At 41.8% G+C, this 23,475-nt stretch overlaps 1 protein-coding gene across 1 annotated transcript in view; it reads right to left on the reverse strand.

The window, feature by feature from the left end:
• LOC132773145 (opsin-5-like) overlaps window positions 1–23,475 on the reverse strand; it is an 89,462-nt gene that overhangs the window by 16,928 nt on the left and 49,059 nt on the right. The window contains exons 2-4 of the mRNA XM_060772130.2: window positions 17,053–17,140; window positions 6,401–6,563; window positions 4,152–4,279 (exon numbers count right to left, since the gene is read on the reverse strand). Coding sequence (XP_060628113.2) covers window positions 4,152–4,279; window positions 6,401–6,563; window positions 17,053–17,140 — 379 coding nt within the window. The remainder of the gene's footprint in view (window positions 1–4,151; window positions 4,280–6,400; window positions 6,564–17,052; window positions 17,141–23,475) is intronic.

Consider the following 23,475-nt stretch of genomic DNA (forward strand, 5'->3'; position numbering starts at 1 on the left):
ATGGACAATGCTGGCTCTTCAGCTTAGAAATGGAGATGAGCATCAACCCCCAGAGTCAGACACAACTGGACTTATGTCAGGGGAAAACCTTAACCTTAACCTTATGTTGTCAAAAAAAAAAAATAACTTTGCATTTGTAGTGACTTGCTTTTGCACTAATATGTTAGTCAGAGGCCCCTTCCACACAGCCCTATATTCCAGAATATCAAGGCAGAAAATCCCACATTATCTGAGTGTGGACCCAGATATCCCAGTTCAAAGCAGATATTGTGGGATTTTCCGCTTTGATATTCTGGGCTATAGGGCTGTGTGGAAGGACCCATAGATATGGAAATGAGGACAGGTTTCCATTAGTACAGGAAGAAGAGAATTTTAATTCCTTCTGGGCCCAATGGGTAACTTTGAACAAGTCACACTCTCTGTCTCAGAGGTAAGGAAAGGAAAACATACTCTGAAAAATCCAAATACGTACTCAGCTATAGAAACCCACTGGGTGACCTAGGCAAGTTACATTCTTTCAGCCTCAGAGAAAAGCAAAGGTAAACCTCCTCTGAACAAATATTGCAAAGACAACACTTGTGATAGCTTCACGTCAGGGTGGCCATAAGTCAGAAATTACTTGAAAGCACACAACAGCAACAACAACAATTTCAGTTACATGCTCAGTTTCCATCTAGTTGTACATTTGGTTGCATATACTCTTGAATATTCACCTGTACAAAGTTGCCACTCAACATCAGGGTTTCGTAACACATTCTGGCAACCCTAGATGATACTGGTGTTTGTTTCCAAATAGGGGCAAAGCTACAGTTTTTTCAGTTTTGCGATTATTCATATTAAGGCACATCATCCCTTTAATTTAAACTCTATAGAAAGCACAAGTTCTTGCAATCTGCCCAGGTTCCCCATTCTTGCTACTGAAGTACATTGCTAGACATTACTGAGGATAAATAAGCAGTGTATCATACTTAGCACACAAGATGGATGTCAATGCACCAAAATCTATATACTTAGGATTGATGCTATTCATTCCGGCTTGATGCCAAAGAAATTTATTGGAGGGCTAGTGGAGTTTGTCATCAAATCAAGTCAGTCTCCTTTATTTGGATTATATTTCTGTTTCAATCAATTTGTGCTAGAGAACAACATGCATTCTCCTTAGTTTGCTTGCCTCAATAAAGAACCGTGAGTCCTGCAGAAGGACTGGAGGATTGCAGTTGTACACCAGCTGGCATTCTGTACCCATGGAATCAACCATCCATGGCTAGAATATGATTTTGTCTGTTTATATAAGAGGCACCATTTTGGCACATCATTGTTTATAATGGGACTTGAACATCCACAAATTTCGTATCCACAGGATGTCCTAGAACCAAAACATAGCAAAAACAGAAGGTGCACAGTATAAAAGAAGTGATATTATTTCTAACTAGGGTTGAGCTATAATGTAACTCTGAAAAACATAGATCCTGCAGGAAAGGCCTACACAACTAACCTATTATTTGTAACTTATTGCTTCTCAAATGTTGCAAGTTGCTTCTGGTGTGAGAGAATCAGCCGTATACAAAGACGTTTGCCCAGGTGACACCCAAATGTGTTGCAATCCTGTGAGGAGGCTTCTTTAATATCCCTCACACGCAAAGGTGACCCTAGGTAATTTTCAATGGTAAGCAAACAGTATCCCCCCCCCCCCCAAAACAAATCACGGATATATATTTTCTGTTCATTGTGGGAGTTCTGTGTGCCATATTTGGTTCAATTCCATCATTGGTGGAGTTCAGAATGCTCTTTGATTGTAGGTGAACTATACATCCCAGTAACTACAACTCGCATATGGCAAGATCTATTTTCCCCCAAGAGCGCCTCAAGAGTGCCCCTGGGCAAAATCAAATATACTGCAAATGCTTACTTTGCGTAATGGGTTGAGCCGCCCCTGCTCACATGCCCAGTGGGGAACATATATCACTACCCTTAAAACAGTGGATGTGGCTCTTAATGAGACATGCCCCATTATCACAGAATGTCTACACACCACACCACTGGAGAAATTATACTGTTTATCCAGTATTGCACCACCTCACATCTGCCAGAAAGTAGTAGCCAATAGTGAAAGGACCAAGGCAGTGATACCTCTGGCCCATCCTCTGTTTGGATACCAGCCGGCACACAAATGTCTTAAATCAAGAAGTAGTTTTCTAAAATCTACAGAGATACTCGCAGGAACACCTCAGCAAGTGAGAGTCCAACAGTAGCAGGCTAAGACCCAGAACCTCAAACCATGGCTGATACCAAATGAAATATTCCTCCCTGGGCACAGAGAAGACTGGGCAACTTGGAAGGAACTAAACAGGCTGCGCTCTGGCACCACAAGATGCAGAGCCAACCTTAAGAAATGGGGCTACAAAGTGGAGTCCACAACATGCGAGTGTGAAGAAGAGCAAACCACTGACCACCTACTGCAATGCAACCTGAGCCCTGCCACATGCACAATGCAGGACCTTCTTATAGCAACACCAGAGTCACTCCTAGTGGCCAGCTACTGGTCAAAGGACATTTAGTATAATGCCAAGGTTTTTTTAAAAACTTTGTGTTTTTTAAATACATTACAACTGTACCCTTGGTTTGCTTTGGATACGATAAATAAATAAACTTCCCAAATCTGGTTGGCATGATTCATATGCTATTTTATATGCTTGATACTGGCAATTATGTGCCGTGTGCTGTCGCACGCTGGGCCTGTGCATAAGACTGTAGACATGACATAAATTCTGTGTGCCCAACGGAACGCCGGGGCTGCCTCAGATTAAAGACCTTTGGATTTCCTTAAAACAGAGTCTTTAGATTGCTTAAAGGTTCAACAAAGTTCTTTATTATTGAAAACAAACAGGTACTTTAAGGCTTTCTTGATAGTCTATTAGTTCTCTCTCTCAATCTTGTCCATAGGGGACAGGCACTATCTTCATAAACTGTATTTTAGCTAATGGGGAAATCCTTAACTTCTAATCTGGGCAGTCTGTCTTTGCCTCTGTTGGCGTGGAGCCCCTGCACCCGGTACCAACTGCTTCTGGCTTCCGCGAGTGACCCTTACCAAGCAGAGCTTTGTAGACTTCCAGGGGAAAAGGAATTCAGGTTTCCATGATGGCTGGCTGAAGTGCTGTGGGACTGGATTCCCTCAGCAAAGGAACTGTGAGGCTGTATATCTCCCGGCCAAGCCGTAGAGCCTTTTCTCCCCGCCCAAGCTGTAGAAGATGAAGTTTTCTACAGGAGCTCTTGGTTTATATCTTGTATGAAAGGCTTCTCTGTGTGGACTGGACCCAAAATGGCTCCTATTCCCTCCAAAACCCAAAAAGAGGGCGGGACCAGGGAACCTAACGATAATTGACAGGTGGCTTGCCCTATGATTACAGCCAAAAGAAGCCACCTATCTGCAGAGTCCCTGAAACTTAGGACTACAACAAACATTAGATGCAAAGCAAACAAAATTGGAGCTCCTGGTACGGCTGTACCTGCACATGCCCAGAGAGGTTCCCTCAATGGTCAGTTCTGGCCCTTTTGTATTCCTTATCCATGCCTTTCATTTAAAAGGGGTTCAACAAAGTGACCCTTAAAGGAAGATTCTTGAAAATTGCAGCTTTTATGGTCCTGCCATTACAACATTCAGTTATGATTTGATTTCAATTTGATTTAATATTTTCTTTATCACAAGTGCTTATTTCCTTTGCTCTTAATGAAGCAAAAGCTTCCAAATTATTTCAATGCCGGAAAGAGACAAAAAATGCACCAGTGACTGGCAGAGGAGAAAAATACCCCCTCACCAACACAATAATATATCTCAGGACTTGGAGACTGGACACAAAACAGCACACAAGCTGGTGATTAATCTACATATGCAAATGAAAAGGGAAAATGGGTAGCTGCAATTTTTTGGTGCTAATTACTGCAATTTCAAACACTTGATAAATAGGTTCCCTAATGGAAAATCCTCCTAAGAGAGATGTTGCTAAGAGATTCATGACTTTCCTCACCCTGTGAAAGAATTGGCAGACTCTGGGATGGAAAGGGTGGGGGAGGGAGGGAGAAAAAGCAAAAGAGAATAGGAATATTTAGGATGAGAAAGCGGATTTTTACTTGCACCAATTCACAGGACCTACCATATGCCGGATAACAGACCTTCATGCAGCAAACGGCGCTCAATGCTGTTAGGCTGGTGAGACTGCACAGGCCAAAGAGAACTCCGCAGAAGGCATAAAAGGTGCACATGGCATGGCTAAACAGCCACCTGGAAGGGAGAGATAACCAGGGAAAATAAATGAACTTCCTAAGGAGGCATTCTGTCGCCGGCATAGCACTGAGAGGATGATTCAACATCATTGGTCCAAGCTATCATTTGCATAGTCGTCAGTCCAAAATCATCTAAAGAACAAGATCTGTGTGTGCTCCATAAGAGACACAAGAAGAAACTCGGGATCCAGCTACCCTGTAGATCTGATGCAGTCTAACATCACTAATAAAAATACGTTTTTAAAGTTTCAAAACGTTTTACTTACCCAATGATTTTTTTGGGAATTTCCAAAACTTTTATAAACAACTTTTCCTTTTTTTAAAAACCACACAAGACCAAACTCCTTGAATTTTCTATACAATGACACAAAATAACAGGGGATCATTCTCCCCAACTTTCATACATTTTGACAAAAATGCTTTTAAAAAGCCACAACAGCTATCTCATTGAATGTCTCCCATATTAACCAATAGAACTTCCATTTAGGGATTTCTTCCCAGCCCAGCACAGAGATTTACTTACTAGAAGTATCAGTCAGTCCTCTTCTTTGCAGATTCAACTATTTATTTGAACTCTGGCCGGCTGCTGCTACGGAGAGAAAATAGCTCTCCCCTATCCTTATTGGGGTTTTCTGATGCAAGCAGATTTCTGGGAAATGTAGTTTAGAGCAGGGTCTTTTTGAATCCTCTGGCATAGGGCTCCTTGCTTTCCCAAACTACATTTCCCATAATCCTGTACTTTCTCAGTCTATTTCCTAGTGAACTCTGCTTTCTCTCTGCTGCTTTCCTCTCCTAATGGGGAGAGGGCATTAATTTAAAGAGGAATTGCAGTCTTTTTGACTTTGCTTGGCTTGCTTGCACTGAACAAGCAACTGAAACTGACTTTGGGAGGCTTCCAAGGTTTACAAAATTCAAACGAAAAAGTATTGGGTAAGTTTCAATTCTTAAGTTGGATATTGCAGTGTAAGTACGAATTTAACGAATTTGATTTGACTTACAGCAACTAACGAAAAATTTGCACAGCTCTAATATCCACCCAGCCTTTGTGTAGAGATTTGGAGAGTCCAGGCCACCTCTAGCTAGTCTATTCCACCACTGAATAAGCAAAAAAAATGTCTTTCTAATGTTTACATGGGATATCTTTTCCAGTATTTTGAATCCTCTGGCTCATGCCTTGATACCTGGAGGAACTGAAAATAAGTTTGATCTTTTTTTCTATATGAAATTCCTTGAGATATTTACATTTAACTATCAACTCATCTCTCAGTCTCCTTTTCCAAGCTTTACAGAAGAGTTCTAGGTATGGAGATCATGGAGTACTAGTTAGATATAGATCTCTTTTTCATGGCACATTATTCAGATGAGCTGCTTCCCACAGACAATTATTAAATCTCTGTATAAAAAAAATGCTTATGAATTGCAATTCTCAGAATTATCAAGTTAGCAAGGCTACTGGCTTGTATTTAAGAAACAAAGTGAGCCTTCAAAGCTCTAGAATGGAAAGGACTCAGTTGTGAGGAGCAGAGTGGTCCTGTACATCAGTTCCAAGGCTGAACCACACTATATATGTTGCTTATAGAAACATATATAGTCTAGATATATAGGAAGTTGTGGGAGGATACAATTTGCACTGAGACTGTGATGTGGGGAAGATAGTTTAATGTTCATCTGTGCCTTGCAGCCTCAATGCAAACTTGCCCCACCACACATAGCTCGTATTAACTGTAGAAGGGAAGAGAGCTTAAGTTCTTATATTTTCCTCTTCATGGCTATTAGTATGTTTGGATGAAGAAATTAGAGAAAATGAAGATAATCCCTATTTCTTTGCCCTAAAGCAGCAACCCAATCCAATCTGTTGTTTCTAAAGAAAACAAAGTTGGCAACAAAAGAATGGAAGATTCTTGCAAAATCCAGGTTGAACTGATGCTGTAAAACTGCTGATGCTACAGAAAAGAGGGAATATTCCCTGGATGGGAGCCAAGAGAAGCCGCATTTTACATCATAGTATTTTGAGAAAGGACTGCAAGGACCATCAGGCCTAACTCTTAACCAGCCTCGGTGAACTTGGGAAAGAATGAATTCATGAAGATGTGAGTTGTGGATGAATGAATCCAGTTACCTGTGTGCAAAGAAGGATGATGTGGCCAGTGGAAAGAGGATCACAGTCATGCCCACATCACTGATGGCGAGATTCACAATAAAGAATTCAGCAGGTTTTAAGATGGTTCTCTTCCGATATGCTACCAGCAAGAGGAGAGAGTTTCCAAAGAGAGACACTACACCTGGGAACAAAAACAACTGAAAGTCACAAAGGGTCAGTGCATGATTCAGAAATATTTGTACATAGTGTCACATTTTCTCACTCTTCACAAACATAAAAGTATGAATGACACAATACATTGATTTGTTTACAGTGCAACATTGTTGTTCTTCTGGTTGTTGGGAATTACAATGTTTATTTTGGCAGTAGGCAGAAATGAATGAATGGTTCTCTTGATGTTTCTGGAGCTGAACTTCTATCAGCCTAAGCCATCATTGAGTACATATAAAGGTAAAGGTTTCCCCTGGACATGAAGTCTAGTCATGTCTGACTGGGGTTGGTGCTTATCTCTATTTCTAAGCTGAAGAACTAGTGTTGTCAATAGATGCCTCCAAGGTGATGTGGCCAGCATGACTGCGTGGAGCGTCGTTACCTTCCCGTCAAATCAGTACCTATTGATCTATTCACATTTGCATGTTTTCGAACTGCTAGGTTGGCAGAAGCTGGGGCTAATAGTGGGAGCTCACCCCACTGCCAACCGAACCGCCAACCTTTCAATCAGCAAGTTCAGCAGCTCAGTGGTTTAACCCGCTGCACCACTGGGGGCTCCATCTACTATAGAATTAATTCAGTTTGATACCATTTTATGGCCATGACTGAGTGCTATTGAATCCAGGGATTTGTAATTTGATGGGGCACCAGCACTCTTTGGCTGAGAAGGCTAAAAGGCTTATAAAACTATGAGTCTCGTGGTTCCATAGCATTGAGCCATGGCAGTTCAAATGTTGTCAAACTGCATTAATTGTACACTACAGATGCAGCCAAAGACAGTGGCTAATGATGATGGGAATAGCAGTCCAATAACACATGGATGACCATATATCCTGCATTCCTGCCACTGGGCATGATCTTACCACTCTTAAAAAAAAACCCTTCATATCTTCCTTGTAAGACATCCTATTTCACAGATAGATGCTGTTACTGGTAATACATAGAAGAATTTAACAGTGGTGCAGTGGATTAAACCCTTGTGCCAGCAGGACTAAAGACCGACAGGTTGCAGGTTCAAATCCGGGGAGAGCGTGGATGAGCTCCCTCTGTCAGCTCTGGCTCCCCATGTGGGAACATGAGAGAAGCCTCCCACAAAGGATGGTAAAACATCAAAACATCCTGGTGTCCCCTGAGATTGCTCCTTGCAGACGGCCAATTCTCTTACACCAGAAGCAACTTGCAGTTTCTCAAGTCGCTCCTGACAAGAAAAAAAAATCCTACAGAACTTTCCGAATTCGCTGAATCTTGGATCACATTTCAGCAATGCATTTCCTTATTTTCTGTGGGCCGGAATGAGAATATAGCAACAGGCATAAAATGGAAATACTGCCCACATAAAAACTATGCTTCTCCATGAAATTTTGTTCCAGTCTCAAAGTGTATCATGGTAACTTAAAACTTTGATTGGCCATTTGGAAAGACAGTCTAGGCATCCAAAGAAAAGAGACAGCCAAACTGACCAAAGAAAAAGTAAATGTACCAGATACAAAAATTCTGATATGAATAATTTTCACTACTTTGCTCTCTGCAATGATAGAAATTTGGGGATAAAGGGAAATTTCAAGGCAAGGGAAAACACTGGTTTTGGGTGAGCAATGCCATCATTCCCATCACCACCACCGTCCCAGAGCAAAAATAAAATAAGACTTCAAAGAGCCTACTATTATCTTTAAGCATTCACTGAGTATTTTTCAATTAATGTTAGTGATAGTTAGAAGTTATTCTAATCAGAATAGCTTTGCTTGTGAATGATTTGGGCCACAAATTCTAATCTTCACTTGAGAGAATGGGAGATTTTCAATTAAGACCCATCTTAACAGTTTGAAATCAGTGATGTTCAAATTATTTTTTCCTGGCAACTTTCCTCCTATAGATCTGTTTTATACAATAATATATTATGTGTGCAAAACAAACAGGACAAGGAACATCGTGAAGATTATGTAAAATCCAGCAGAAGCTGCAGGGACAAGCTGTTCTTTTGTTTGAACATAGTTGAGACAACAGTGGTAATTAAAATTTAATGCCCAGGATTTTCCTTTTCTATTAAGTCATGCTAATTTCATTTAAAAAGAGTTTCCCTATATAACCACAAAGGAGGTCCTGATTAATCCAAGGGCAGGTTTGGGGCGATTGGAATGACTTCCTGATAGATTAGCTTGCAAATTAAATATTATGATAACAGTAACAGGCTAGGGATGTGGAAAGGCTGCTTTAGCAATATTATCCTCTGCCAGATCTTCAGCAGCAACAGCCCATCACTCCTAAACCACATGCATATCAGAACTGAGTGCAAATCACTTAGATCTATATGTTCTGTTTTCCTTTCCTCTTGACGATTTGTAGTGCAAAGCACTGGGTATCGCTGTGTGTTGTGGAGATGGACAGTAGTGGATTCAACATGAGTCCAGGTTTCAACTTAGTCAAGTCAGTTCAACTGTATTTATATCCCATTCCATCTCCCCTTTGGGGTTCGGTGCAGCTTAATTCTTAGTGCAATGAAGACCCTAGTGAGCCTCATAGATGAATCATAGTTTCAAATCAAGACTCCAAGGCTGGATCTACACTGCCACATAATCCAGATAATCAAAACAGATTAACTGGGGTGAATTGGATTCTGTGAGTCTACACTACCATATAATCCAAAGCAGATAATCTGGATTTTATATGGCAGTGTAGATTCAGCCTAAATTAGGCTTCCTCAACCTGGGGTCCTTGGAAACCTAGAATTCCTAGCGTGGTTGCTAAAGGTTCTGTGAGAGATCATAATTGAGAAAAACAACCTTTTAATACAGCTGTATCTATATAATCTTAAAGCAGGGTTTCCGTGAGATCTGAAAATTATTTCAAGGACCCCTCCAGGGTTAAAAGGTTGAAAAAGGCTGTTGTAACCAGTGCATAACACTGATCCCTGGGAAGGTGGCTCATAAGCACATTCACCCAGTTCCTCTCAGTGTTTGAAAAGAAGTATTGTTTGAGATCTGGAACAATGACTTCAAACTTCAGGAAATGAGATTCTACCTGAATATTAGGAAGAACTTCCTGACTGTGATGGTTGTTCAGCAGTGGAACTCTCTGCTCCAGAGTGTGGTGGAGTCTCCTTCTTTGGAGGCTTTTAAGCAGAGGCTGGATGGCCATCTGTTGGGTGTGCTCTGAATGTGATTTTCCTGCTTCTTGGCAGGGGATTAGACTGAATGGCCCATGAGGTCTCTTCCAACCCAATGATTCTATAACTCTATGATCCTACAGCCTACAAACTTCAAAATGCATCACTCTTAAGGTGCATCAGTCAAAGAGACCGAACTTCAACATGTACATTATCGAACTTCTACCACTGAGAGCTATGGCATGGATGGGGCAAAGCCAAGAATCCCTGCCAATATTCATCAACAGGCTTATCACACAATTAATGGACGGAGGATTAGCAGCCCACCTAATAAGATGGGAACTATAGGCAGTGTTCAGTAAGTATTAAATCTTGTACAACTGAGATTTTGCAGGACAAGGTTGGCCTTTCTCTTTTTTTCTTGTAATACGGGGGCAGACAGTGTCTAATATTCACCTTCTGCTGAAGAAAGTCCCTGGAGAAGGATGCCTTTTGTTAACACTGACTTTGGCGTACATTGTCATCAGAAAAGCATGAGCTGGGACTGCAAAGCTATTACCAGGCTGACTCACAACATCCAAATGATTGCTAAAGACTGGATGGATAGCAAAGGACAAAACAATAACTTAGGTCACCAGTAGCCAAGAAGGTGGCCAAAGGGGAATAGCAGCTCAAGGGGAGGAATCCAGACATTCTCCAGGAGATTTCTGCATCGTGACCACTATTTCCTGCTAACAATTACAATGTGTTCATGATCCAACTTGGCACCACTAGTAGCAAAAGCAATGCAAACCCAAACCGGAGTTATTCTTGGCCTACAAGGGAGAGCTATTTAGGCCACAACTATTGGCACTTCTGAACGGCATTTTGGCATTGCATTGAGAGCATATCTGCACTTACATAATTCTTCTTGTGGCCTGTCTATTGCACGTTTCCTGCACCCCATTAGGCAGGTTCCTGCTTTATGTATATTAGCTCCAGAGATGTGCAACTGTGTCTTGAAGGCCAGCACCTTTGCCAGACCAGACACACAGGTTGATCCCTTCATTTTACAAGTTATTTTTGCCGAGGGACTATCAGTTCCTTTTCTCTCTGACAGCAGTGATCCCTTTTCCAGTGCATCATTAAGCATCTCCAGGAAGAAGACAGGACTGACACTGATTAATTTCCCCTGCTGCTTTTGGGAGGCTGAAACAGACAAGTCCCTAGAAAGGCAGATGGTCGGGATTGTGTGCATTGTGTTTCTTAATTCTCTTTCTCGAATGCTGTTAGTTTTGTGACTAGCTGCTATAGTCCCATGCCCTTTACCACTATGACCAGGTCTAGAACAGGTATGGGCAAACCCAGGTCTGGGGCTGGATGCAGCCCCGTGGGCTCTTTTCTCAGGCCCTCTTATCTCACACCATCCAATCCTTCCTTCCTTCTCTCTTTCCTTTCTCCTTCCCCCCTCCTTCCTTCCCTCTTTCCTCCCCCTTCCCTCTCTCTTTCTCCTTCCTTCCTTCTTCTTTCCTTCCTTCCCCTTTGTCTTTCCTCTCTTCTCTTTTCCCTCTCTCCCTTCCCTCTCTCCCTCCATTCCCTTCCACCCTTCCCTCCTTCTCTTCCTCCCTTTCTTCTCTTTTTCCTTCCTCCTTTCCACCTGGGGAATGTTTAGCTGGGAGAAGAGAAGGTAAAGAGGGAATATAAGAACCATGTTTCAATATTTAAAAGGGTGTCCCATTGAGGAGGAGGGGAATAAACTGACTTTCTGCTGCTCTAGAGACCAGAGCACAAGGGAGCAATAGTTTCAAATAGCAGGGAAAGAGATTTGACTGAAAAGATTAGGAAGAACTTCCTGGAGAGTGGCATAGGTTGCCTGGGAATGTGGCAGAACCTCTTTCTCTGGAGGTTTTTCCGCAGAGGCTGTCTATTGGGAGTGCTTTGGTTGTGCCTTCTTGCAGGGCAGGGGGTTGGACTGAATAGCCCTTCAACATCTGTTATAGCTCTAGGATTCTAGGATTCTATATCAGGAGTAGGCAATATGGGGTCTAATGGATATACTTTGGGATCCAAATGTTTCTTGCCTTTCCTTCACTTTCTGCCTCCGAAAGAGAAGAGAAAGGAGAGGAAAGGGCAGGAGGGTGAGCTTCAGGAGAACCCACTCCCTCTTGGACTGCCCACCCTGGTCCAACCCACCATGCGGCCCCCAAGTTAGAACGTTTGGCCATGCCTGGTCTAGAACAAAGGATGCTGCTATCTACACAGACATTGGTTCATCTCACACTGCAGTAGGAGTTACATGGGGTTCAGGCTAAAACCAGCTGACAGAGTTGTGTGTAGAATCTGATGAGGTGTCCCCCTCCAAATTTCAGACATCTGCTCATTTTTGGAAGAAAGTTATGCCTTGGAATGTTGTTTTGGAAGCCTCAACTTTGAAGTCTAACTTCCCACCACTGAAAGGTCCTGAAGGCAACCAAGAGTAAGGCAACATCAATTCCATTCACCCCAAATGGTGACCATGGATGCTGAAAGACAACATGATGTTGTACAATCCATTGTTTCCAAAACATGCCCATCCCTGCTTTGTCTGTTTTTTATTATTATTTTTGAGTGAGATGGGAGCATTCCTCTCCAGGGTTTCTGGCAAGATTCTTTCTTTAAACCTATCTAGCGAAGGGTTGACTTGTGGGTCTTTCAACCAACAACTAACAGGTCTGACTCTACTTGGCTTTCTAAACCAGACAAGACTATTCAGAGTGGAATTTGGTTGATATTTTAAAGACAAAGTGTAATGCAAGTTAATTCAAATGTACTAAACTGATAGCCTCATTCTTGGAGCAAATCCACTTCTTGATCTGGACTAGATTTGTTGAAATATCCTGGATTGGATGTAGGCAGCCCACTCTTTTCTATGGGTGGCCTTGGAGGATCAGAACAGTTGACTTATGGCCTTTAGCAGCAAAAAGACTACAGAACCACAAAGGCTGCATTTTTTCAGTATGCATCCAAATATAATAGCCCCTGACAAAAGAAACTACACACAAAGTGGAATGCAGTTATACTGTGAAATGTTTTTGAATTTGGAAGCCCAGTCAATAAATTTAGAAGCCAAGTCAATAAATGAGTGCAAAGATTGGGTTGCTGTGAGTTTTCGGGGCTGTATGGCATGTTCTAGAAGCATTCTTTCCTAACATTTCACCCACAGCTATGGCAGGCATCCTCGGAAATTGAGGGATCTATTGGAAACGTTCAACAGATCCCTCAGCCTCTGAGAATGCCTGCCATAGATGTGGGCAAAACGTCAGAAGGGGATGCTTCTGGAACATGACCATACAGCCAGGAAAACTCACAGCAACTTAATGATTCTGGCCATGAAAGCCTTCGACAGCACAGTACAAAGACTGGCACGACAGAGACAAAACAAAATTGGACCACTTATCTATCTGACTTTTCATATGGATCCGGTACTTTGGATCAACCATTCTCTCCTGTCAAGGATAGGTGCTTATCTTCTTTTTTTAAACTTAGGCAACAGCATAGAGACTCGAAATGTAACATACTGATGCTCTCTGGCTGCATCTGGAATTTAATCACCCATATGTTTAGCTTTTTGAGATCCCTCTTTTAGTTATGCATACATAACTAAGTCATCAATATAAAATATTGGCAAAGAGTATTATGTTGTTTGCATTACACTATAATGTATTGTCATTAAAATTTTATTATATTGCCTCAGGATCCCTTATGTGGTGGGAGGAAAAACACACATGCTTTAAATAAATACAATGTATGTATCTATACATATCTCACCTTCCCCTAAGAGTAGGAATCAAAGCAGTTTACAAACTAAAATGACTACAATATAGGTAAAATATAGAAACGGACAACATTAAAATTTAATTAAACTTTTAACAATATGGTAATTTGTACAGCAACAGTTTATTCATAATAGCAATTCTTCTTAAAAGTAATTTCCACTGTTCTGGCTTTTATGTTGATGTAAGCGGGTGGCTATGAAAGAGCAACCCCTTCCGGGACTCATCTCATCTTCATTTGGCTCACATTCACCTCTCAGGCATGTCTTTATATCCTCAAAGCCATGGCTAACTAGCTCACACAGCAGGAATTTAATGATCTTCTCCCTTGTGTAAGAACACTGGAGCATACCAGGCAGAGGGATATATCTAAATCCATCAACAAATTCACACAGGGAGGCCACTAAAGACCATTCAGAAATGACAACTGTTGTAAGATGAAGCAGATGAATTTCCAGCTGAGTCTGGCGGTCAACATGTACATTTTTAATCAAGCCTTATGTTTTATTAGGGCCATTTTAAATTTAGTGATGACTGCTGTGCCCAATAACATGCTTTGGATCACAGTAAAGTAAAGCTTGGAACAAGCATCACTGGTGAGCCATTGTATCATCAGAGCTTAGACCAAGGTGATTGTGTACCTAGCATCAGAGGCTGGATCTACACTGTGATATACTCCAGATTATCAAATCATTTGATTTGAGCTGGATTATATGACTCAAAGCAGATGCCGTAATCTGGATTTTATTTGCCAGTGTAGATAGGGCCAGAAACTACAGCCATTTTCAGTACCCGTTGACCTCCAGCAACCACACCAATGCGGTTTGCAGCAACTGGAAGTGATGTTTTGAGCAACTGTAAAATACTTTTAGATTTTTTAAATGTTATTTATGGTTTCAGTCAAGACCCCATGCAGACAATATGATTCCCATTCCTGCCTTAGCAGATGTTGCAATGATTGTACTAAAACGCATTACTTATCATATTTACATGGTTCTAATGCACATCTTTTTTTTGGTGAAATGGCCCTGCCAAAATTGGGGTGCGCATTAGATTTGCATAATATTCCTTGGGAACTGACAAAGCGGCCAGCAAAGGGGTAAGCCAACAAAGGGGCTAGCCAGCGAAGTGGTCAGCAAAGGAGTGAACTACCTGGTGAAGGGTGAGCCGGTGAAGACAGCTGGAAAGGAGGCCAGCCACCTAAGTGGCCAGTGAAGGGGGGCGGCAGTGAAAGGCAAGCCGGTGAAGCAGCTGGTAAAGGGTGAATAGGCCAAGTGGTGAGCAACCCCAGGAGCCAAGGAGGAAGAGGCAAGGTGGCTCCAAAAGCAGCAAGGAGCAGCATTCTTGGCTCCTCGAGCCTGCAGCAAACAGCCGACGAAGGCATCATGGTTGCCTTCACAATTTCCTCCTTAGATTGCCAGGGCTGCTGCCTCGCTAGCTGTTTATGTTTTGGTTTCATTTTTGCTGTAATATATTGTCCGGGCTTGACCCCATGTAAGCCGCTCTGAGTCCCCATCGGGGAGATGATGGTATGGTATAAATAAAGATTATTATTATTATTATTATTATTATTATTATTATTATTAGGGAAGCGGAGGAGGCGTTGAAGGGCCTCCTTCACCCTGGCTCACCCGGCCTCCCTCTCAGCAGAAACAGCCTTGGCTCTGAGGAAGCTTGCCATAGATGCAGGCGAAACGTCAGGAGAAATGCCTCTAGAACATGGCCATATAGCCCGAAAAAACCCACAAGAACTGAGCCTTGGCTCTGCTGCCCCAGAGCTCCTTCTTTTTCTCTCCCATCCACTCTTCCTTCTCTCTGCTTTTTCTTTCTTGTACCTTCTTTCTATTCTCTTTCTCTCTCTCTCTCTGTCTTTGCTTTCAAGGGTCAGAGGTTTAGCACAGCTGGTAAATCACGAGCAATTATAAGATCTATCAACCGAAAGGTTGCAAGTTCGAAGCCCCGGTTCGACGTGAGCTGCTGACTGTCAGCCTAGCTCATTGTTTACCTAAGCAATTCGAAAAAAGCTTTAGCTGTTAATTAGAGAAATTAGGTACCGCTAAAAGTGGGGGAGGTGTTTTACAACACCATAAATAAAGAATATCAGAAAATGCTGGGCGATCAAAAGGAAGGAGGAAATCCTGATGGCTCTTCATCATAGAGGATAGAGCAACAACACCTCCTGGACTGGAGCCCAACCTTTCATGGCACCAAAAACAACTGGACACTGAGTTGAAACAAACCACCTCCTTTGGTTCTGTCTGTCTGTGTATTGTGTATGCAAAGCGGCATTGAATGTTTGCGGTGTATATGTACTGTGATCCGCTCTGAGTCCCCTTCAGGGTAAGAAGGGTGAAATATAAATAAAGTATTATTATTTATTATTATTAAGGCCCCTTTCTCCCGTTCTGTCTTGTACCTTCTTTCTATTCTCTTTCCCTTTTGCTGCCTTTCCTTTCAAGGCACCTTCCTCCCCTTCTTTCTTGTAACTTCCTTTCTATTTTCTGTCCCTCTCTCTACCTATTCTTTCAAGGCACCTTCCTTCCCTTCCTTCTTGTACATTCTTTCAATTCTGTTTCTGCTGCACATTATATTTGCCAGCAAATTCTTTTTTTGGTTTCAGGGTCTTGAAAACTGAGGTGCTCATTAGATTCGATGGCGCACTAGATACGAGTAAATACGGTATTTGGATACTGACAGCATAAGGCCATTACTTTTGCCAATGATGTCACAACTGATAGTGCTTTTTGATGTTAAATTTAGTAAAAAAAAATTTATATTCATGGAGGTGGGCAAAATAAAAAAAGCTTTTCTAGGGGTATTTATCTTCAAAACATTAGTCTGCTTTATTACTATAGACGACTTTTGATATCTGCTAGGATTCGGTTTCAAGGCTCTCCCTGGTTACCATAATCCATGGATGCTCAAGTCCCACCATATATAGTGGTGCTGTAAAATACTATCCCTTATATATAATGGGAAAATCAAGGTTTGATTTGGGTTTTTTTAAAAAAAAATCACACCATAGTGGATGCAAAATCTGTGATTATGGAGGATTAACAGTATTTTTAGTTGGATTTTTTTTAAATGAATTTAAAAAGTAACAAGAGTGACAATCAATGGAATAAAAGGGTTATAATGAACTGTACAGCACATTACTTTTCAAAAGTAACTTTCCAAGCTCTGGTTTCTCATCACATCCTTTGCCTTATTAATGATTAAGAAACTGCAAAGAGTCGAGCTGGGTCAGGCCAAAATCCTATATAATCCAGCACTTTGTTCTCACTGTGGGCATCTAGATACTGATTAGAAACCTATAAATAGGACATGCACACAACAGCAAGATACCATCAGGATAAACATATTTTAAAAGAAGTAAGAATAAACTCCGCCTCAGGAAGTGGCTTCAAATTCGGGGATCCTATGTCTGGTAGCATTTCCCTGACACAAGAGTCTGGTGACTTTACCCTGAAGCCAAAGAGCAAAGTACTTTCAAGCAAAAAGAAAATAATGCTTGTTTAAGCAAATGCCAAGGTCTGCTTCTCATTCACAGACATGCACATCCTTACCAAAGAGTATATAGAGACTTCCAAAAATCAGGTCTTCTCCTTCAGATAAGGAGGACAGGAACGCTGTGGAACTGGAGACATTTTCCATCTGCAACAAAAGCAAAAGAGAAAGAAAAGGCAAGTCAGGAAACATTTGGGTAACTCTACTACTTTGCCGGCTGCCCAGGAATGGAAAAGTTGCCATGCTTTTGGCGTGATTCCCCTTTTCTCACTGCAGCAAAAGCAAAGTCAACCACCAGATCTGTGAGAACACGGCGCTGAAGGAAAGAACGGACCGTTCCTTTTTTTGACGGCACATACATTCTGGCTGTGCAGCAGGTTGATAATAGGCTTGGGCTGGTCCACCAAACCAAGTAATCCCACTTGATTACAGTCTTATGCATTTAATTACAGATTATGCTGATTAGCCGCAGAGTGATTTGTTTTCCGAAGGAAAGTTTTTGACTTTGGTACTTTGCAGTCAGAGAAGACCACTCCTGAAGCCCGGCTGTTTACTTCTGTCAATACTATTTGTCTCTTGCCAGCTTCTGATCTCCTCTTCCTTGGGATACTCTGGGGACTGCCTGTTTGAGCTTCCATGTTAATTGCAATGAGCTTTACCTGTTTAATCAGGATAGGAGCAGCCAGCGATCACAGTTTCAGTCAGGTTCTAGGTGACCTCTGTATCAGGATCAAATTAAATCACTTACTAAAACAACCTGACAGAAAGTCGTACCCTGGAAGAAAAAAATGATTACAACATCTAGAATCTCCAGGTTAACCTGCCATAGATATAGGGGTTCTGAGATTCTGGGAGACATAGGGTGCATCTACATGGTGTGATTAATGCAGTTTGACACCACTTCAACTATCATGGCTCAAAGCTATGGAATCATGGGAGGTGTAGTTTAACAATGTATTTAGACTTATTTGCCAAAGACTTCTGATGCCTCATCCAATTGCAAATCCCAAGAGTTCATATACTGAAGTTAAAGTGGTGTCAGGCTTCATTAATTTTACAATGTAGATGCAGACATACAACCTCTTCACATGGCCTTTTCAGGCCATGCCGTTGCACCTCCTCCTCTCATCACATGGTGAGGATGGGAAAGGGTGGAAAGGGCTGCAGGGCAACACACACTGCTGCTCTTTCTGTCATCTGATGGGGCCCATGCCAGTTGCTCTGCTGCCCTTTATGCCATTGCATGGCAAAAAGGGGAGAAAAGTGTAAGTAGCTCCATTGGAACTATGCAAACAACACTTTCCTCCCTGTAGTGGAGGCGAAAGTGCCTTTCGGTGCTTCCCCTCCACTTTGGGAGAAATGTGGGCAGGACCTGCTGTGCGTCATGTGATGGTGCATGACATACCTCGTCCTTGCCACAATTAAAAACATGTCCCGTGTGAAAAGGTCCTGAGCCTTGCAGAGTCTTGCAGAGCAAAGTCCTCCTTCTTTTTTATATTAATAAAGGAGAAACTTAATACTATAAAAATATGTTCAAGCTTGCAAGCTTTGACTAACTGGACTTGCAAGGGTGACCTCACAGTTGGCCCTTTTCTACAGAATATCTAATAAAAGGTGTTGAGTGATTTCCTACCACTGATAATGGTCTTTCTGTGCACTGGTTCAGTGGCAATAGGATGACAGATCATTAACCAAGAGTCTTCCAGCCAAATTGGGACAGTTGGACGGTTTGCAATATATATCCTTGCTTCTTGATATGGGAATGCTATAATGTCAGAAAGGGTGGTAACGTCCATGTCCTTGCATGGGCTCAACTAGCCCACATTGGGCTTATGCAACCTCTCTTCTCTGCTCTGCTCACTGCACCAACTACCTGAAGGCTTTACACTAAGTGCTGATGAAAGCATAAGTATTGCTGTCATATAGAAATAATGCAAGAAATAAGCAGCTGTCACTGGGATGGGCCCTTGTATGGGAAAGAAAAGGATGACCTGTGCCTGGTTCAGGATTGGGGCAGATGGCAGACTTACTGCACTTAGTGGGAGGAAGAGAAGGATAGGAAACAAGTTTTTTTAAAAAAAATGAAAGGAAGAAACAAAGAGCCTTTAACACAAGACTGCCCAGATTTCAGGAGTGCAATCATGGATAGAACAAAATCTATATATATAAATTTGTTAGGGGCATCCAACGAGGAAACAAAACTCAAAAACCCCCCAACGAAACTTAACCAAAATTCCCATGCCCATAACACAACCCACAAGGTACAAACATATCTACTCAAAATGAAAAACAACACAACAACACACTCACAAAACGGCAAAACAACCAAACTCAAAAATCCCCCAACAAAACTTAACCAAAATCCCTGTGCCCATAACACAACCCACAAGGTACAAACATATCTACTCAAAATGAAAAACAACACAACAACACACTCACAAAACGGCGAAACAACAAAACTCAAAAATCCCCCAACAAAACTTAACTAAAATCCCCGTGCCCATAACACAACCCATAAGGTACAAACATATCTACTCAAAATGAAAAACAACACAACAACACACTTACAAAACGGCAAAACAACTGAGCATGCGCATTGGCGCCCAGCCGCAAGTTCCCTGGCGCGCGCACATGGCCTTCCGGCCAACGTTCCCTCTGCGGAAACCATGCCCACTCCAAGCCCCGCCGCGCCGCTTCCCACACACACACACCCCCTGCCGCATACACACACGCAACCCCACGCTCCATCACTCCCCCCACCGCCGCACACACACGCAACCCCACTCCCCCCGCAGCCGCACACACACACGCAACCCCACGCTCCATGACTCCCCTCGCTGCCGCACACACACACGCAATCCCACGCTCCATCACTCCCCCACCCCAATCTTACCTTCTTTTACTTCACGCCACCTCCAAACCCCACCCCGCCCCTTCCCGCCCTGTCAAAATCTAGGAAAGACAGGAAGGAAGGAAAGAAGGAAGAAAGAGAAAGGGAGGTAAAGAAAAAGGGGGAAGGAAGGAAAGTTAGAGGAAGAAGAAAAGGAAAGAAAAGGAAAGATGGAAGGAAAGAAAAGAGAGACAGCAGAAGAAAACGAAAAAGGGGGAAGGAAGGAAAGAGATAGAGAAAGAAGAGGAGAAGGAAAGATGGGAAGGAAGGAAGGAAGGAGGGAGGGAGGGAGGGAAAGAGGGAAGATTGGCCACAGCAACACGTGGCGGGTAAAGGTTGTTATTTCTATTATTATTATTATTATTATTATTATTATTATTATTATTATGCTATTGTTCCTATGAGACCCTTTTAGGGGGAATGGGAGAGGTGTCAGGTCCCGGAGGCAATGCATTGCATTATTGTTATTGTTATGATGGTGGTGAAATAAAAGGAAATAAAAAGTGAAAGAAGGAAGCAAACAGGGAGGGAAGAAAGGCAAAGGAAGAAAGGGGGAGGGAATGAAGGAAAGAGAGAAGGATGAAACCAAGTAGTGAAAGAAGGAAAGAAAGAAAGAAAGAGGTAGAGAAGGAAGAAAGGAGAGAAAGGGGGAGGAAAAGGGGGAAGGAATAGGTAGGGACCTCTCTTTCATAATAGTCCAGATATCTACCTCAACTTTGCTAAGTTTTACTATAGGCCACAGCAACGCGTGGCAGGGCACAGCTAGTGAGTTTATATGAATGTTGTCCTCCAAAATGAACTTTACCTTCAGTCCCAATTTTTTAGCATTCCAGAGACACATTGGACCTGATCCAACGGCTGCTAGGGTCTGTTTCCATGCACTGTGGAAACAGAGTCCCATGGGAGTCCCACGGAGGCCATCACATGACATAATGGAACTTCTGGTGGGACTCTGTTTCCACAACACACGGAAATGGAGCCTAGCAGCCATCTTTAGGAGTTGGGTACTACCTGACTCCAAGCATCAGAAGGCAGGAGAAAGTAGTGGAAAGACAGGGAAAGACAGGGTAAACACATAGAATGGCTGGCCATCCCAGAACACAGGGAAAGATGGGAGGGAACTAGTTAAGACAGTTCCCTCCTCTTTCCTCATTTTCCCCGCTCCATCTAATGAAGTCTATGGAATATCATTCACATATAGAACTCTCATATTTGCTGTGTTTGCATTTCCTTGGTCACTCCACCTGCCCTTTTTCTTTAGATGGCTAAAGGGTTTTTCTAAGGGTTCACCTGAAATTCAAGTTACTGCAATACTGGAAATTTAGAAGTTGTAAACCATCTTAGCTTCAATATTTTGAGTCTAATTTTAAAGAGGTTTTTAAAGAACTTATCGTGTTGTAAATGTTTGTTATGTATTACATTTGTTTATTTAAGCTGTTATTTTTATAATTTTATTGAGATTGTTTTACCTGATAGGATGGGTTATAAATAAAGTATTGTTGTTGTTGTTACTATTATTATTATTATTATTATTATTAGTAGTAGTAGTAGTAGTATATTAGGGACTGCAGGAAAAATTTATTTGTGGTGGGCCAACGGGAGAATTCTTATTGGTCATGCAATGCCTTCATATTAAGGCTTGATAGACAATCCATGGCTATGAGATTCTGGATGTTGTATTCCAGAAAGGTACGTATTTGTACAACCTAGTTAGGAGAGAAGCCACTATATTTTGGAGAAAGAAATAACATGATGCCAAATGTATGAATTCAGTAAACCAGAAGAAAAGATTAACAGTATGCTGTTCCTTCATATCTTACAACTGTTTGGGTTTCCTCAAAATACCTGGCTGCACTATGATAAAGATAATTTAGAACAAATGTTCATCTGATCCAGAAGAGTTCTTTTTAGCACTGGTGAAGACAGCTAGATTTGTTTCTAAGCCAAGATGCACAGAATCAGGGCAGGCTTCCCAAAGCCACAAGTGAAAAGGGGAAAGCAAATCTCCCCCGATAATGTTTTGCCACAACAAAAGATCGTTTGGGGCTCCATCAAGCTTCCCATCTGTGAGGGAGAAGTCTATAACTACAGCCGCCAAAGGAAAAGATTTACTGTCAAGTGTAATCCAGAGCTCAAGACATTCACTAGGAGCTTTTTTCGTTTGTTTCTTCCAAAATAGAGAAAACAGCTTCCTGAACATGTTTATATTGGTTTGCTATCATAACCCTTAAAAAAAGGAAACGAATCTTTGTTGGCCTTCTGCAGTGGGGTCTAAAAAAGGCCCCACTTAACAAAACAACACTATTAATCTTTCTTACAACCTCCAGCATTTAAATAAACTGGTTTTTTAAAATTAAAACATCTGTCAAAATCTGTCCTTAACTAGAAGGACGTCAATGCTGGTTTGCATCATATGATTACCATGTTGGGATGCAGAAAATAACCAATTAAAAGAATTTTGAAAAGTTGCTTTTGGATGATAACTTTAGATGTTGCCTGGGAATTCTGCTGTCATCCAAAATGATTTCTTTTTCCTCTCTCATACAATCATGCATAAACTTGTTTGCATGCATAGTCACTCAGTATTCTTTTATTCATCCCTACTTCTCTTATTATTTTTGGAAAGGGTTATAGCTCAGTTTTAGAGCATAAGGTTTTGTGTACAACTCCCAGCATTCACTATTTCCAGATAAAAAGCTATTACAGAATTAGTCCCCCTGTGCCTATTGTTATCTATGGTCAGTCTGACTGCTCAACAGTAACGTGTTAGACAGATCAGTTCTGTATTAGTGAGGCATGGTTATTGATGTTATCAAATACTTAGGAGTCAGAAATTCTTGCCTTGCAATCTAGTATTGATTGACCAGATTGACCTCCATTCACCTCTGAAGTAAAATATGCCTTTAGAGAATTGCCCTTGCATGCATTCCAGCAGTTCACAAATGAAAACTAGAAGAAGTGTGGCCAAGATGTGGATTCAAGATGCCAAAAATATGGAAAAGCACAAAAGCTAGGAGAGGCTGCTGCACTTTGTTTTTTTCTGAGCTCATAGGATATCTCTCCAAATAAATCAAGTTGCTCTTTTGACTGGAGCCCCTTCTACACAAGTATATACTGTAAAATCCACATTGAACTTGATTATATTGCAGTGTGGACTCAAAAAATCTAGTTCAAAGCAGATATTGTGGGATATTGACTGTGTGGAAGGTCCCTTAGTTTGCAGCAGTTTAGGTAAGCCGAGGACAAAGGGAGAAAATTGGAAGAAGAGAGAAATAGGGGGTATTTTAAAACAGCTAAAATTGGGAAGACAGAAGTGTGTGTATCTGTCTTTAATGACTTCATCACATTTAACATTTTATTGTCCTAGAATGCTAAAGGAACAGTCCTGTGATGGATGACCACACTGTTCATCCCACAACATTGTTGGACTTCCTGTTGAAGCCCCTGCCATCAACTGGAGTGGAAGTGCGGTAGGACACTTCCCTCCTTACATGGGAAGGCTCTTGTGTTGTGCTGGCTCCATTGGAACCAGCACAGTTCAGAACCTCTTCAGTGCCGCTTCCCCCGTTGGATGGGGAAAGCATTACTGTTC

This window comes from Anolis sagrei, chromosome 4, assembly GCF_037176765.1.
Source record: "Anolis sagrei isolate rAnoSag1 chromosome 4, rAnoSag1.mat, whole genome shotgun sequence".
In the NCBI taxonomy this organism is placed as follows: Eukaryota; Metazoa; Chordata; class Lepidosauria; order Squamata; family Dactyloidae; genus Anolis; species Anolis sagrei.